This window comes from Thermobia domestica, chromosome 8 (genome assembly GCF_964235325.1).
Source record: "Thermobia domestica chromosome 8, izTheDome1.hap1.1, whole genome shotgun sequence".
NCBI classification, from domain to species: domain Eukaryota; kingdom Metazoa; phylum Arthropoda; class Insecta; order Zygentoma; family Lepismatidae; genus Thermobia; species Thermobia domestica.
Genome location: NC_137461.1, coordinates 21,545,156 through 21,563,968, shown reverse-complemented (window position 1 = coordinate 21,563,968; position 18,813 = coordinate 21,545,156). Strand labels below are relative to the sequence as shown.

Below are 18,813 nucleotides of genomic sequence, written 5' to 3'. Positions count from 1 at the left end.
TCCATTCACTGATTTGCTGATTGAATCATGGATGCCAGTCTCCCTTGTGCTGTTCTGTTGTATTGTGTACATAGAGCAGATAGACTTACGTTTAATGGGGAAGGTATATAGAAAGTCATTATATATAATATTTATTGTCTAATTTTGTTTCTTGCTGTTAAAATTCTCTCTAATAAAGCCACGGTAGGAGCTGATACGATCCCTGGTAGAAAACATGTTCGAAGCATACATTAAACTTGATTACATCCAACTTCATATAGCCTCGATGCTCGAATGGGTCGTTAAATCTCAATCAAGTTTCTTTAGTAAATCACAAAACAAATACAGTTCTGTGAGATGTTAATTTCATACGCATTAAAAACACTTTTATGAAGTGATATTTGAGATCCGTAATTCTTTAAGAATTATCACGCTTTTCATCTCAATTAGTAGTTCTTGTAACGAACGAAAGAAACCAGTTATTAAATTAAAATTAGAAAAAGAAAAATGTAGATACTTAACTTCTTACTGTAAAATTGTACCTGTCTTCGATTCTTGAATATTCGATACGCAACTAAAATCTAGTCAAGAGTCAAACATAACTGAATCTCCGTGAACTTTTTGTTTCTCTCTCTCTTTTTTTTTTTTTTTTTTTTTTTTTCAGATTACCTTTTTCAGTACCGAGGTTTTGCAAAGCACTGGTTAACGTTATATCCGTATCATATTAAGTCGCTCCAGAATCATACTACTTCCTTCTCCCTCTCAAAGAACAAAAATGAAAAAACTACCCACTTAGCCAAGACAGACCCCTGAGAGAATATCGGAAAGTGTCTGTGTGGTTCATCCGTAACAAAACTCAACGTCTTAATACGTAATAAATGCGCTACAAGCAATTACAGTATTTCACAAAACTACTGTATATAATATGAAAATATCATATGAGAAAAAAGAAACTGATAACACTGTACAATATTTATTAAACGCTGAGCAATGAACAAAACTACAACACAGACTATTTCTTAGAAGTTACTGTCACATTACTGTCCAAGATCTTAAAGTTCTCATTGTAAACAGTCACACAATTCCAAGCACTCCTAATTCCTTTTTTGCTGATGTTGTATATACTGCATTCACTGTTCATATTTATCCTTTATGTGCTTCCATAGTTTCTGAAATAAAAGAAAATAAAAACTCAATTTCTTCTCATGTATTACAATCGCTTACATATAAATCATATGAAAACAACATCCACCTAAATGAATACATTATAAACATTTGCTATTATATCAAATAATACAGAATACATATTAACCTGAAACTGATGTTCTGTGTCTGGAAACCCAGAATCAGCAAGAGGTTCGTATGGAAGGCACTTTTAATGGTAGCCTCAAAAATTAATATTTTGGACATTTTTTTTTAAATGAACACTTTATATCTTTGAATGTTAGTGCAGATTTTGTTCATAATCTAATACAAGATAATTATTTTAGCACAATTTTGTAAAATTTTGCTTGTGCAGGGAGTAGATGGAGCTCGTGGAGTAAAATTAAAGTTTGGAATTGACTCCCACTATCGGATTATTATAAAATGTTTTAAATATAACAATATTTACAGCAACATTACAATGTAGCTTCTTTTAATGTGAGGTAGAGAAAAAGTAGCTCAAGACCGTAGAGCAGCGTTTCCTAACCGGTGTGCCGCGGCACACTGGTGTGCCGCGAATGGGCCGCTGGTGTGCCGCGAGAAAATCGAAACAAATTATTAATTCTATACGAACCAAATTGCAAGACAGGGGAAAATGTATATTTATATTTCACATTACTATGAACCTCTACTATAAATCTACAATTTTAAATTTCATACTGTGTTACTTTTCTGTACATTTTTAATGTTGAAAAACGTATTTATCATTGTCATGACCATTGTTACTTCTTTATTGTTGCAGACTATTTCGTAACTTGAAATTTTAACATATCATTCAATAAATTCAACAAAGCAAGCATGCATACAAATTACCTACATTTGTGTTTTAAAAGTATAGGAGATTTGTTTATTTGTTCGTTATTTAGTGATCTTCCCTTTTAGTTAGAGGTTAGATACAGTTTTCGAAAAAGAAAGTGGATTTTTAAAAACCCGAGTCCTATATTTCATTGCTATTGTTTTCTATTTTAAAATTAGAATGAAAAATAAGTATAATGATTTAGTACGGGGGAAAATCAGTGATCGAGCTTTCTTCTCTGTAAGAAGGAAATTAGTAATCACATTAAAATACCACGGTAATTATATATATATATATATATATATGGGTGTGCCGCGAGAATTCAAGTTACACCTGTAGTGTGCCGCAAGTTGAAAAAGGTTGGGAAACGCTGCCGTAGAGCCTTAGGACAGGATTTTTTATAGAGCTTCAGACAAGCTAAGCAAAGTGAGGTAGGAAACCCCCAATGCTCCGAAGTAAACAGTGAGGGAGTTAAGAGTTAAAGAGACCTGAAGCAGGCTAAGCAACTGAACTTGGAATTCCGACGGAGCTCCAAAGCAAGAGAAGTGGGAGGAAAGGAAAAGCCTAGAGTTCCGCAGCAAACTAAAGGCATTTTAGGTTGGGTTTCTCTTACAGCTCCAGGCAGGCTAGATGAGGGGGAAACCGATTGGACTGGTGACTGTTCCTTGATTTTTTTAATGTTACATAGGCGCTCCTGGGCAGTGGTGGCGCTGCTACTCCCTTGTTATATGACTTGTAGGTGGTGCAAGTGGTATGTCGTCTGCTTGTGTGGTAATCCAACGTGAGATGTAATGTTTATAAACACAAGTACGTAGTATATTACAATATGTACTTTATTCAATAAACTTTTCATTTCTTCATGTTTTACAATTACTTAAATGTATACTATTTCCTTGGTATATAAGCCTTTTAATGAAGAAATTTCTCTTATGCGTCACATTGTGAGTAATATTTTGATATTGTTTCAACGGAAAGTGACGTCTTCATCGCATCAATGCATTTTTGTACCTGTAGATTTTAGTTCCTATTCTGTTTGAAAATTTCTAGAATTTGAAGAATTAATACCATTATAAATTATGTATCAGAAAGTGGAAATTGAAAGTTAAAAACGTACAGTATATACAAGTTTTTTATGTACAGGTTTCACTAGTTCAAATTAACAAGACTCCACCTCTGATGGATTGGTTGTCAGAGTTGCCAGATCACACGCTTCAATAATAAACTAATGGTAAAATCTTTTCGCTATTCCGGTTTAAAGCACCGAAGATATGTCTGACCATCGTAAATTGTTAATCCCTTCTTGTACATTCTGTTGCCGATGTCATATTGTATTGTTTTGCTTTTTTTTTTTTTTAAGCTGAGGTTTAATTCTATTCCTCTAATCTTGGAAATCGAATGCATTCAAAATTTATTAAAGAATAAAAAGATATGGAAGAAGGACGTAAAATCCACCAGCAAGAGGACTTAATAATTCGAAAGAGACGGCAGTTGACGTTGAAACTATCATCAGAATAGTACTTAAAATGGAATGCGTCAGGTAAGTTTCCTTATTCTAATTCTAATATGGATTAATTGCGAATAGCCTTTTACTTGTTAAACTGTGGAGATGAAAGATCATTAGCATATTATCAATATTTTTCACTGCACTTATAACACTCCAAATAAATAAATATTAATGGGAATTAAATGTTAATTTTCAGTGCTAACTCAATTGCGACTAGATTTGAAGTATTTGAGACAGCTATCTGATAACTGATATTTCTCGAATATGAGTTTCAAATTCAATTATTTTACAAAGTACTTGTGGCGTTGGCCTTAGTAATACTTAAAACAATGTTCTCTTTTATTTTCATTACTCTAAAAAAATATTCATAGCCTGATTTTATGTATTTATGCGTCCAACGGTTTTCCTTTTAAGCTAAGGATACTATAAGAACTGAATGATGATGAAAGGGCCTATGCAGTTGCAGTGATGTGAACAGACTTTCAGGGAGATTGCTGAAATTCAGCTCAAATGTAGAACAGACTACGTAGATTCTATATTCCGAGAGCAGATTTTCCCAAAATGGATGGAACACAGTAAAAAATCACGAAACATAAACACTGAAGTCAATGGAAAAGCAAAAACTGAAGTTGTCCACATATCTCAAAAAACTATAATGAGATGACTAATTGAAAGCTTATTGCAAAGACATAATGGGAGAGCTTACAAACGAGGTATATACCGTAAGGTAAATATGGATAGAACATTGTCAAAAGCAAGTTGTTTAAATAAAATCAATAATAATGATAAAGCATACGCATTTTCTTCGAATTACTCAGGGTGCCCCACGCGGATTACATGCTTGAAATATCTCACACCTGGCTATGGAATCTCCAAACTCGACTTCGTACGCAATGTGACTTTCGACCTGATCACGTGACAGTCTGATACTTACGGCAAACCGTTTAGGCTCTTGGTAACAGATATTCAGTGACTTTTAATGATAAAATGTAGAAGAAAGTAGGATCACTAGAGCCATTTGATCTGTGCCCCTTCTGGCGCTGCAATCGCTGTGTGCTTTCCCGTACCTTCCCTCAAAAGAGGAGGGAGAAGTTGTTGCGGCCGAGATCTTTCAATTGTTAGATGCGGAAGCGTTGCCAAAATGAATTATTTCACGGACTTTGCTGTCCTCTATCTTGTTAGCCATTCTAAGTAGCCTACGATCTTCACTCGTCAAGACCAAACGATTGAATGACAAATTGGCAACACAGCTGAGGTCATTCACTTTTTTTCCGTAAGCAAAGGGAAAATTTCCTCTGTCAGGGAGTGGGGCCGAAGTATAGTTCGCATACTTTCCGAGGACATAGATGAGAGACAGGCCATAGTGCACCCTTTCTACATATCCTAGCGTATTTTTTTAACTGTGAGGTGGTTCTGTAATTCGCATTCAATTCCGGCTATTGCCTTATCTAAAGATTCTTCTTTATTCTTAAAAGATTTTCTCAGTTCCTAGAATTCTCTACTCATGTTAATGATGTAATGGAGAGGCAATATTTTACGTAAGTTATGTTAACTTAAAATCTATGGGTATGACAACGCAAGAGTTTAGTTAATTTAAGTCTTTCAAACAGTTTTTGAAAAATGAAATGAAATCTTTGAGTTTTACGTCCCACGGTTATGCCGGTTAGGCTAAAGGAGACGGTGATGATGAGTAATAAATGAAATGGTGGAATGAAGAAAGTAGGAGGAAACGGGAGAATCCCGAGAAAACCCACGCACACGGCGTTTGTCCACCAAAAAGTCCATTTGGCGCGGGCTGGGATCGAACCCGGGACCCCAAGCACCAGAGGTGAACGCTCTACCACTGAGCCACCGCGGCACCCTCAAACAGTTTTTATTTTACTCCTAAATCTAATTATAAACTAACTGGATGATACTTCTCTTCCTTAAAAGCAGGACTTGCTTCTGACCTCGTACTTCACGGTATTAGAATCATAACGGAACCCATTAAGGTAAAAATTTTATTTATATGCATCACGCAGGAAGAGGAGTTATTCGCTGCGACAATATTAATGATGTGACATATCTAGACAATGTTTGACGAGTTTCCGATTCATTCGTAGAAAAGAGTGAGAGTGGAAGTAGGATTGGTAAGCAAAACTTCACATATCAGACAGCCAGTCTACTATTAAAAAATCTACTCACTTACACGACTCACTAGATTTTCCTACTAGCCACCAGACTAAATATTCCCCAGCAAACGCATTCAAGACCACCATTTTTGGTGGGAAAACCACTACATTGGCAAGACTGAGGCGAGCCCTTGGACATTAGCCTTAGAGGACTTAATTATAACAATTTAGCCAGAAATATACATCTATTCGAGATTCGAAATCAACAAACGTTCGCCGGAGAGTATGGATTAGCAAGATCATTTCTGGGTAAGCTGGAACCATTTCTATGCTTCTTTCCAGTTTTGCAATTGCTTGTAAATATTTATATAATTTACTCCAATTTCGTGACCTTATAACTGTTAAAATCTATCTTTAATCAAAAAATAAACAAATGAAATATATAGTTTTTCATTATAAACGGTAATTCTTCCTATTTAATAAGTATATTTTGTTCTATTGTGTGAAGGTACCAGAGAGAAAATGAAAATATGGCTCAAGGATTTCATATTCGGAATGCAGAATTCCGCTGGGATTTACTCATTCATGGAACACATCGCACAGCCAATCAGGAGGTAGCAAAATCTTATAACAGAGTGTCTACTAAAATTCCAAAAGGAAATGTCGTGACTTTTTCGTGACCTTTTATTTACCAAACCATAAAATTTAGTTTAGTAAGAGCGAATTTGGGTGCGAATTGGGCCAAATTTTCATTCATGTGATAGAAACGTGCTTTCCTTGCGATTTATTAGCGTCTAAAGCCGATCACGGATATTTTTGGGGGTGAATTTTGACGTTTTATACAACAAATTTTTCCAGTATATATATATTTGTACAGATAAAAAAAAAAAAAAGTGACTCAAAAGCTAATTTCTTGACTTTCATGACAATTTTCTGATTTCATAACTTTCGTGACCGATAGACACCCCGTATAATTCTACCATCCTTACGAATTTTGTCACCGTTCATACATGTCAATCATACCAAACACTGTGAGAAAAGTTTGCACAATCTGTAGGTCCAAGATGATGAACATATAAGCATCTTATAAGAGAGAATGATAAATATAAAAGTAATTCTACGCCTAAAGTGTATAAAAAATGTATAATTGCGTAAAACGAATTTGACTGTCTGTACAAAATAAAAACTTTTTAAGTTTAGCGCTACGTTGACGCTATCGATTGTCAAATAAGTAGTTAAGACACTAAAATGAATACGAACGCCACAATAAAAAATGGTAGCAGAGAGTGTCTTCTTATGTTATTTTAAAGTATACCTTATTTATTTATACCTTCCTGAACAGTCGACAATCTTTCCTTCCTTCTTTGAGATATGCTCCCGCTGGTCTCGTTTCTGCAGTTTTGCATTATACATCCGAAGGTGAATGTAGAGCGTGTACTTGCCCAAAGATATTTGCTGTGAAGTTCTAAAGATAGCGCTCTACATTTTATTTAATCTCAGCGAAGACCTACGTATGTTGAGAGTTTAGGTTGAGAAACCTAAGGCAATACCTGGTGCGTGAGCCTAGAGGCAGTAAACCTGACATCCATAGTGAATCAGAACAAGGAGTTACAAACTCCGCCCATAAAAAGGATTCCTAAGGTCATTCCGCGGAAAATCGCACGATTTATCACATATTGGTTTCACGAACATTTTCAAAAATTCTGCACATATATTGGTACACGCTTCGTAAACACAATCATATAATTAGAACTATCGGATTTCATTCTGTATGTCTACGACGGCCATATTTTCAATATAGCGTCTAGCAAATTACAAGGAAATCAGGATGGACGAAATACAAGGACTCAAAAATGAAAAGGGGTGCAGATTGAGATAAAGACCAGTGGAAAGGTTATGAAGTGATATTTAATGCAGGCTAAAAACTTTTTACCACTTCAATTTCAAATGTTACAAAGTCGTGACTATCAGTCAAATTACTACCGTTTTTAAGCTTCGAAAACTCTGGGAAGCAGTTGAGCCAAAAACGTCCTATACGGGTTCGTATTTGTCCCCTACACAATGTACACCTAGACTAAATAGGAGATCGTAGAAATGAACAGTGATAATTTTATAAGGCATCAAATACGACCACAAACGGAATTTTGCGGATTACTGGGGGCGCTAGCCCGTCACGTGTGCAGTTATATGTGCTTTAATTTTGACTGCTGGATGTTATTACCCACTTAAAAGAGAGTTAATTTCTTTTGGTCACGTGATCTACTTCATGGTCGTTTAGTCGCCATATTGAATTTAAGATGGAGGATCATGACCTTCTTTAAACACTCATAACTCGGCCATTCATGCACTTTGTAAAGCAAACCTCATAATTCTAAATTATAGTGTAATTTGAAATAATGGAACAATGACATATTTTCAGATACAAGTTAAAAAAAAAAAGTGGATTCAAAGAGCAAAAAATATTTTTACAAATTGAAGAAGTAGGGAGGCGCGGTGGCTCAGTGGTAGAGCGTTCACCTCCGGTGCTTGGGGTCCCTGGTTCGATCCCAGCTCGCGCCGTGTGGACTTTGTGGTGGACAAACATCGTGCTCGTGGGTTTTCTCGGGGTTCTCCCGTTTCCTCCCACTTTCTCCATTCCACTATTTCACTCATCTCTCATTATCACCGTCTCCTTGAGCCTAACCGGCATAACCGTGAGACGTAAAACTTAGATTTCATTTCATTTTCAAATTGAAGAAGTATGTACTTTTAAACAAATACGTCGTAGTGGATAATACTGATACAAATTAATAACATAGTGCCAAAAATTAAAATGAATATTGCAAATCTTTCAGAGTCGAGATAAAGACTTAAAGGATATTATTTATAAGGGTTCCCGCATTGGTCCAAAATAGTACTTTTACATTTACAAAAGTCAGAGCACAATATTTCCTATTTTCTATAGGAACATATAGTTTCTCTGAAGCACATCTGACAATTACAGATGGTGATCAGAAAAATGGAAACACCTGTAGTTGGCAACACATCAGATGTATGGGTTGGCAGTGGTGTCGTGGCGCCCGCAGCGCTGGACCGCTGGTGGTGGTGTGTTAGGTCGATCTCCATACTACGTCAGGCGCAGTGGAACAGCAGTGTCCAGTGGCTGCAGCAGACGGAGGTAGTGTAAAATGGGAGACCTCTCAGATGGGAGAACTCAAACAGCACCTCCCCCACCCTGTTTCGACAATCACAGTCCGCCGCGAATTACATGACATGAACTTACGGGGTCGTGTTGCACGGGCCAAACCGCTCATCAGGGACCATAAAGCTTTCGCACGCCGCAAATGGTGCCGCGACCATGCAACTTAGACCGTTGATGACTGGAAACGTGTAATATGGTCGGATGAGTCATCCTTCACCCTATTCCCAACCACGGGCCGTGTTTATGTGTGGAGAACGCCGAAAGAAGCTTATGATCTGCAGTGTCTTCGCCCAACTGTGAAACATGGCGGCGGCTCGGTGATGCTGTGGGCCGCAATATCATGGTTTTCATTGGGTCCTGTGATCACACTTAGCGGATGAATTACTGCCAACGATTATGTCGCAATTTTAGGAAACCACTTGCATCCTATGGTCCGGATGTTGTTCCCGGACAATGACGCCATCTTTCAGGAAGATAATGCACCCATTCACACAGCTGGCGTTGTTGCAGCGTGGTTTGAGGAACATCGGGATGAAGTTCAACACCTCCCCTGGCCCGCCCAATCCCCAGATCTCAACATAATTGAACATCTGTGGTCCGTCTTGGAAACACGACTCCGGCGACGATTTCCACCTCCATCCTCTCTCACAGAACTGGCCGATGCCCTGCACGAGGAATGGTGTAAAATTCCACTTGCTACCATTCACGACCTCTATGCCTCCATCCCACGTCGCATCAAGGCTGTTCTGAAGGCGAAAGGTGGCCCGACACCATATTAATCTGGTAAGTTGCAATTTTGTTCAGGTGTTTCCATTTTTTTGATCACCATCTGTATATTACTTAGGAAAGTCTTCAGGCTCCGATGGGCCATCTGTCACCTGCAGAGTTAAAATACCGTCTTTCTTTATGTAATCATAGTCCAACGAATTGAGTTTCTCAGTCGGTTCCAAATCATGAATCCATTTATAGCGCTGCAAGTAGCTTCCTTCTATGTGAAGACTGATAGATCTTGAAAGTTTCGTAATTTTGAAATTAATATTTACATCTTTATTTTTGACGAGAAATGGATTTCTGACAAAATCGGAAAAATCACGGCTGGTTCTAGAAAAAAGCTACAAACACCGCCAAATTCCGAAATTCCTCAATCATCTGGTAAAGCAACACCTATAGATCTTATGGCAGTTGCAAGGAAGATTCCAACAAAATCTTTAAACTTGAAGACATACGAAGAGTTTTTAAGAAGCATTTGGAAAGCTATCTGCCAAGCTTCTCACGCAACTGAGTAGATCAACGTTGTTTTCGACTTCTTTAAGAAGAAAATTGTAAAAGCCCTTGAAAGTTCCGTGATCACAGAAACAACCTGTAGAATATGGAGCCCAAATGAACACACCGCTTCCTACTGGGACTCATCTAGAAACAAAGAATTGTTGCAGTCATACTTTGTTGACTGGATATTCCCAGGAAAAAGATTCTGATCTTGGTAGTGTAGTAACACATAGTCAGCCAAGATGTGTTTCTGTCAAGAATGGGATGGATGAGAATGAAAATTTGGAATTTGATCATGAAGAAGCAGATGAGAGGATCCTAGCCCATATTTCTCACATGACACCGACTTTAAAAGTAAGCAAAGTGGTTACTTGTTTTACTGATACCGATGTTTTTTTCTTGATGCCCTCTATCACTACTTACAGAACTGGAAATTTTAGAACTGCAAGAACTTTGGATTTCCTTTGGAGTAGGAAAATCATCGCGGTACATTCCACTTTACTCATTTGCAAGCAAGCAGAGTACCGCTTGCTGTTTTAACAGCTTTACCAGCTATTTATTCTTCAGCCGACTGCGACACTACAAGCAGTAGCTTTGAAACCAGCAGAATCATGTGCGGAAAACCTCTTGTTAGATTTTGGCAAAGGGCCACTAAATGATAACATAACACAAAACATAAGTTCTGGTTCGTGTATTTGGCTCAAGCTTAGGTACAATGGATAAATTACGTTTCCATCAGTTACATCACAAAAAATTACGAAACTTTCAAGATTTGGCCCTACTTCAAGATTTATCAGTCTTCACATAAAAAGAAGCTACTTGCATTGCTATAAATGGATTCGTGCTTTGGAATCGTCTGAGAACTCAATCCGTTGGACTTTGGTTGCATAAAGGAAGACGGTATTATAATTCCGCACGTGACAGATGACCCATCCGAGCATGAAGACTTTCCTAAGCTATATAATTGCCAGATGTGCTTCAGAGAAACTGTATGTCCCTATAGAAAATTAGAAACATTGTGCTCTGACTTTTGTAAATATAAAAGTACTATTTTGGAGCAATGCAGGAACCCTCATAAATAATATTATTTAAGTCTTTCTCTCGACTCTGAAAGATCTGCAATATTCATTTTAAATTTTGGCACTATGTTATTAATTTCCATCAGTATTATATCCACTACGACGTATTTGTTTAAAAGTACATACTTCTTCGATTTGTAAAAGTATTTTTTGCTCTTTGAATCCACTTAAAAAAAAAAAAAAAAAAAAAAAAACTTGTATTTGAAAATAAGTCATTGTCCCATTTTTTTTTCAAATTGCTATAATTTAGAATTATGAGATTTACTTTACAAAGGAGTAAAATGAGCAACCAGGCTGTAAATTTGGACCACTGGGTACGGTGATATACTTAGACAAGAAATCTAGTAGTTTGGCGTCCAATTTTAAATATGGCAACCAAACTACTATGATCTGGATCATGTGACCGTTTTTAATTCTCTTATAGGGGTTTAACAAACCCCACAACAAGACTTAGGGGACATAAAACTTCACACGTGAGATGGGTTAGCGCCTGCAGTACAGATATACTGCCATACATCCGGATTCGTATTTATACACAAATTGTAAAAGAAATGTACTTTTTCAACAATTACTTGTGATGGTCCCTTGAATTTCATCTATGCTAATTAAATGGGATAACGTTATGTCGCACAGCTTGAAGGTTTGGAGAAGAAGAAGAAGGAAATTAGTAAAAGAATTATAATTTTTCAATAATTATTTCAAGTCGTGAGCCAAAACTTGACCTGCACGGAGTCATGTATGTGTAGCGGGCAATCCGCCATGTTAATTTTTTACGAAAATTTTTGCCTCGCTCCACTATTTTTCTTACCTTCTGACAATTACCTTTGCTAATTACGTTCAATAACGCTAGACTTTAGATGTTAAAAAAGGAATATTAAAGAATATACGTGAAAAGGATATCCCTATTCAACAAAATTCAGTTTCTTCATTTTGATTTTATTTTTGTTTAGCCTAAGGGTTTGTTTTATTCTTTTTATTTTTATCAACACGCATACGCCGAAGAGAGTTACAAGCTCTGTTGAAATTCTCTCAGATGTTAGCTTAGACTCTCTAGCATACTCCCAACAGCCAGATTCAGTCTGTCTCTCCCTTCCCTCTCTGCCTGCCGTAGATAACATTTCTTTTCAAAAAAAAGGAAATAAGGTTCTCATCTGGTTATCAAAGCTCTAATAACGAGAGGAGACAAGAATATTTTAATGTTAGATTTTTTTTTATGTCCATTCAGAGGTGATAGGTTATATTACTCACTAAAAATATACCCAAGTGTTTTAATGCAACATTCAATTCTGTCCAGCAGCATCACAAATGCCTTTATATAAATTTGGTTACTCATCCTGTTTATGACAGCTTCATGCGAAACTTGTCACGATCTGTAGATTTATTACTTCTATATCCCATAGTCACAAAGTGATATTCGAGCCACTCTCTGTTTTTATAATTAAATATTATAACTCGGCACGAGTGAATACATTCTATATGTTGTACTAAATTTCAATTTCTTATGTTTGAGTGTAACCTATGTACACGTGAGATCATCCTATTAACCCTTACCAAAGTTATGAGGGCGTAATATAAAAAAGTTATCCATTGTGCAAGGAGCATTTAGAACTGCCTACTAAAATAAATTACGCACGAGCTCAGCTTTAGTTTCTACCCTTAAGATTACAAACTTCCAATCAGGTAAGCCGGAAGCTTACCCCCTATACACACGATACTAACGTAGTAAAGTGTGTAACTGATAAGGTTCTTTTTAAACCTTTGGTTTACTATCTCTCATGGGGAAAAGTCCACCAACATTCAGACGACGAGATACTGCCCCTCGTCAGGAGGAAAATTTCGTCGAACCATTACGTGGAGACTATTTCTCTTGTCCGGAGGAGATAGTTCATCTCCCGAGACGCCATCCACTGAGTAGTGTTTAAACTTCTTTTGTGTCAATATGGACTTAGAATAATATCACAAGTTCGAGGCGTCTGGACTAATACAAGAATCATATATCGTCACGGTATCTGTGAGTCAAGAACTACAGCACTTGATGACCTAACGAACAGTGTGTGCTCATCATCATCGCCGCACTACTTGTCTTATTAGTGAATTTTATTTGGAAGTTCGAAATACTGTTACAGACTATTCTTTCTATCTGCTATTCATTAACTTTGTTGCTTCTGGATTTGTTACGATCCTCTATCACATGGCACTTCTAAATGTTTCTTACTAATTAATTACAGCCAGTGAACGATGTGGTTACTTAATTGTCTTTCTTTGGACCTTATGGAAGATGTCTAAGATTGTATATGAGTCTACGGACTTAGTCAGCAATTCAACAAAACTCGTTTAACTCCCGACTTCCATTGTCGCTTACATTATTTGAATCTTTAGAACACGTCACTAAACTCTCTTCGCTTTAACATTAACATCTATGATATAAACCTCCGACATCGGCGTATTGACGCTGTAGTGTACTGGAGAAGCGGAACACTCTCTGGATCAAAGTATCTGCTGGGTGCTGCGTTTCTACCATTCGCTATCACCACCTCTTTCCGACGCTCAGATCAGAAGACCAGCCTGTGCGAAGTCCTGGTAATGACATACCAAACTTCTCCTGTATTTCATCCACTCGAAGCTCAAGGGAGTATCATCAATCGCTATTTGTGTTCTACGTGATGTAAGTGCGTCTTTGCTGCCACGGTGTGCGCGAAATGGTTGCAATGACATCGGTGGTAACTCCAGGAGTTCTCCATCTCAACTATCAGAGATGCCAAGGTAGGACTGCGTTCTCAGGTGGGTTACAGCAAGTTATTTCATGTTTCCATTTTTGTACCTTCTTGTACCTACTTCTTGCATTCCTTAACTATCAAGTCACTTAACCCAAGGGGATCTCCTTCCAAGTATTTTAGAAATTGCTTTGAGAACTTTTATTACTTGTGTTCTGATGAATTCATAATTTATAAAGTGAAATAAGAACGCTCCTCTTAATCAAACTATTATTACTTATAAGTGGTTTGAAGAATTTAACTTAGTAAAGTGCGGTGTGATAATTTCCTAAACTAGATAAAACTGGTAACACTCGGTGAGATCAACCCTCACCACATAATATGGTGTTAGTTACTGCAATCACGTTCTCTTGTCTTTGCGTATTAATTCCTCTTATTAACGTTCTAAAGGAACCGCCCTACATTAGCTGCTTGTATTGAATCGGGATCTAATTTTTGTGCCATGATAAGTAGTCTCTTATTAGATGGGATATGCTGCGCCTAAGTTCGTTTGTTATTAAAACTGAGATAATAAATCATCTACCATCATCGAGCGTCGCTGCTCACCTTCAATGCGGACTGATTTAAGGTTGGTTTAAAGGGACAAGTTTTGCCGATACATGGCACTACAGTCTTCGTATCTCTCCCATGTATTTTTTACCTTTCAGGAAAATTCACTATTTCTCTTACGGATTTCAACCTATAGGCTTCAAATTTTTAGAAAAGGAACTTCATAATCTGCCCAAGGCAATAATCCGTGCCGATTTTTTTATTTAGAATTTTCTTCATTGTTGAAATGGCTTGATTGTTGAAAAAGATATCAAAACTTTTAACAATGGAACTGTTTCAATAATGAAAAAATTCTAAATAAAAAATCGACATGGATTGTTCCCTTTAATAGGTTATGAAGTTCCTTCTCTAAAAATAAAAAAAATAAAGTCTTTAGGCTGAAATTTGTAAGAGAAATTGTAAATTTTCGTGAATTGTAAAAAAATACATGGGAGAGATACGAAGACTATAGTGACTATCGTATCTATCGGCAAACTTGTCCCTTTACACTAACCTTAAAGTCCTTGTTACCAACAGTCTTTTCAAGACTTAATTGCTCCTTTATTATGTTGTGCCCGACGGGCCCTTTCTAATCTTTTTCCTAGTTAAATGTGCTAATTCTCGAGAGCTTATTGGTGATAATGGAAACATATGCTGTCTGACGGTATCAATATAAACTATTATTTTCTTTATTATTGATATCCTTTCGGTATCTTAAACACCATTAGTACAACATCAAATAAACTAAATATTATAGCTATGCGCTCAAATTAAATTGATACCACCATAAATCTTAACGTTTTCTGAAATCTTACTTGGGAGAGTAAACAAACTATTCTATACTCTGAATGCAAGTGGTAAAAACAGTGTTCTTAAAAACTTCGAAATACTGGATTTCCTACTAGTAGGCCACGAAGAGCTTGTTGCCCTCAAGACCCCTCGTGACGCCCTACATATGTATACCTAAAATGGATAGCACACTTCCACCCTTATGCTAGCAATATTTGTCTGCCTAAAATAAATCTATCCCATGAATGCAACGTCCTTTATGAAATTACATATGTCAATATATTAAGAATCAACGACATATTTTTGGATTTGGGGAGGGGGGAAGAATTTTTTGTTATTTTTTTTTACTTTCTTGGTATATTTTGTGTTGGTTCATGTTAGGTTAGATTGGATTAGATTAACTTAGGTTACGTTAACTTTGTATTGATCCCTCCAGTTCCAAAACAATCCCGAAAAGACTTTCTCCGAAGTCAACTCGTATGTAATGATTTCCTATTGCTAAACATATTTTTGATCTCCAACTTTTTTTTTTTCGAAATTCTCTTTCGTCCAACATTCTTATTCTATAATTTTCCCACAATCAAATTATACCAATTGATATTCACTAGTCTAATGAAGTTGACGTAAGACGTTCAGACTTATTGACACATTTTACTATACGGATTCACTGATCGTTATCTATCAAAATGCTACAGTACCAAATATGAGCGACCGAGCTCTAACCTATAACCTTAGCTTTCAAACGTTTGATTTACGGTTATTTGTGATTTCACGTTTATAACAATGACAAATATTTTTAAAAGAGTGTACTTTAAAGAAATTACTTAAAGAAATATTCTTCACAAAGTTTATCCTTTTAAATTATTGTCCAAAGGCCTTTGCCTTGAATAAGCCTTCTGCGAAATAAATGAAAATGAATTGTGCTGCCATCTTTGGAGCTCTTTTAAACTACGTTTATATGTTTGTGGCCAATCCTTTCGACAATGAGATCTCGGAAACTACAGGCTCTAGAAAGATGACGTTTTCACTGATCGATTGCAAATTGCATGTAGATTGTCCAGTTCTAATTGAATATTTAAAAACATGGGCACTATTTCTTTATTATATTTTTACGGGTACATTGGAAGTGTTGAAATTAAAAAAAAAAGCATCACATTATATATTCCAACACCACACTGTTGTATATAGGGTTTGTATATGTCTCAGGCGTTTGTTTCATGGCCAAATAATAATGGAAAAGGACGGATAACCATTTCTCCAGTCTAAGATGAACCTTATTTTTGGGAGTGTTTTGCCCACTAAACACCATATATAACTGACATTATAATTAATTGTGTATGTAATGTATTTGCTTATTACTAGAGACCGGATGTTTAGGCACTAAAAACCTGTAAAATAGGCAGGCAAATAGGCACTAAAAATTTTAAAAATAGGCAGTAAAATAGGCACTAAAAATTTTAAAAGTAGGCAGTAAAATAGGCACTAAAATTTTAAAAGTAGGCAGTAAAATAGGCACTAAAATGTAACTCAAAATAATGAAGATAAATACTCAATACCATTAAAAAATAGGTTCAGGTCATAGATAATGTTCAAAGAATATAGAAACATACTTGTTTGTTAATATCTTATTTTATTGTACATATAAAAACGAAGCTTGTTATGCATTCATACATACTGAGTGAACCTAAAAGATCTGCACATACTTCGGAAGGTGATTCGTGATATCAAGAAGACCTGTTGCATGATGCATATAAAAAGAAGACAATAAGTCCTGTTGCATGTTATGGAATTCCGCGTCGTGTACGAGTGACAGGGGTGCCATCTTAAAATTGAAAATCGAATCCTGACAATTGGAACGACACATAAAAGTGTGCACATACTTCGGGAGGTGTTTCCTGACATTCAAGAGAACTTTTTGTCTTCTTTTACATGTCACGAATCATCTGTCGAAGTATGTGTACGAGTTTCGATTCCAAGTTGGCACCTCTGTCACTCGTACACGATGAGGAATTCGACAACATGCAACAGGACTTTTTGTCTTCTTTTCATGTCACGAATCACTTCTCAACGTATGTTCACACCTATCTGTTCCGTTCCAATTGTCAAGATTTGATTTTCGATTCCAAGTTGGCACCACTGTCACTCGTACACGACACAGAATTCGACAAAAAACAAGAGGACTTTTTGTCTTCTTTTGATGTAATTAATCACCTCCCAAAGTATATACACATCTTTGAAGTTCACCCTGTATGTACATTGTAACGCAGCACGTGTTTGTATTTACAAACACTTATTATACGTATATATGCGTCTTTATTTATGTTGTATAAATTATATATTTTCCCAATGAAGGCTTATTTTAAAGAAAATGCATAAAATAGGCAACATTAGGCACTAAAGGAATTATTTAGGCAGTAAAGGTCGAAATAGGCAAAATAGGCAAAATAAAATTGGCTTAAATCGAAACTATAATCCCCCACATAAACTTTGAAACATTATTTTTGATCATATCTTTAATATTAAAGAATAGGCATTTTGCCTAACATCCGGTCTCTACTTATTACATACTGCATGCAAGAAGAAAGAAAACACTGGTCATACATGAATTAGAAACTCCAACCGGAAGCAGGCTCAAATCTTGCAAACGGTGCGAGATATTGAGAAAAAAATAATCGAAAAAAGTCTCCCCTTTATGATACCCCTTGGCTTTTTTTTTTTTTTTAATCAATACGTTTCACTTGTGTCTGTAAAGGGACATTACAGATTTTATAAGGAATGATAAGGAGATTTATGCTCATATGCGAATGATGCGCTGTGTAGAGAGCACAGGTTCAGCTATGTACGGAAAAACTTTGGGAAGTCTTTCATTTGCTCATTTTTATGTCGAGAACAGAACCCAACGAACCCCTGCGAGGCTGCTCATCAGTTTCTACTACTACTACTTATACCATGGGTCCGCATAGTAAAACTGTACGAAAGAAACTACGAAATACAATAAGCGATATGAACAAACATTACATATTTTAGTACCTACTTTTATGCCCTAAAACTATGATACTTAATGTACTCCATATACTTACACCCTCGTTAATTTTATCGAATACGATATCCACTCCTAGGTCTACCGTTCTTTCGAAGAAAAAGGCAGCTGCGAAAACTGTTAACGCAAACGTCGACGTCCTTTTGAAAAGGTTGTGGTAAATTGTAGATGCAAGAGGCATTTTTATTTTGTTTATGCACTTCCCAGAGTTCGCTTGCAAGCAGCTTGCAGTGTACAGCAGCCGAGAGTGAAATTCAGTGGTACCAGATTTGAAGAATTACACTTTTAGTTTTGTATGGAGCAATAATTTGATCAGCTAGGCAAGACCTGCTTCAATCCGTGTAAAGTTAGCAAAATATTGCAGACTGCAATGTAATTAAAAACTTAGAACAAACAAATGTAAGGGCTCAATTCCGTAATGGTTTAACAACGCAAAAGAAAATAATTGTTTTAGTTTGCGATATTGGGCATAGAATTTATACTTAATTTTACTTGTTTATGTTCGTTACGCTAGTACGCTCCGCAATTTTTCCTATTGTTGTACCCCCTTTCTGTGGCGGTTT

The 18,813-nt window shown here is 36.4% G+C and overlaps 1 protein-coding gene across 1 annotated transcript; it reads right to left on the bottom strand.

Annotated features, from left to right (window-relative positions):
• Window positions 1–936: 936 nt before the first annotated feature.
• Window positions 937–18,512, bottom strand: ox (ubiquinol-cytochrome C reductase complex subunit oxen). The gene is made up of 2 exons (XM_081768227.1): window positions 18,291–18,512; window positions 937–1,148 (listed from the first exon to the last, which is right to left on the bottom strand). The coding sequence occupies exons 1-2, from the start codon at window positions 18,429–18,431 to the stop codon at window positions 1,110–1,112; spliced, it is 180 nt and encodes a 59-aa protein (XP_081624353.1). The 5' UTR covers window positions 18,432–18,512; the 3' UTR covers window positions 937–1,109.
• Window positions 18,513–18,813: the final 301 nt, after the last annotated feature.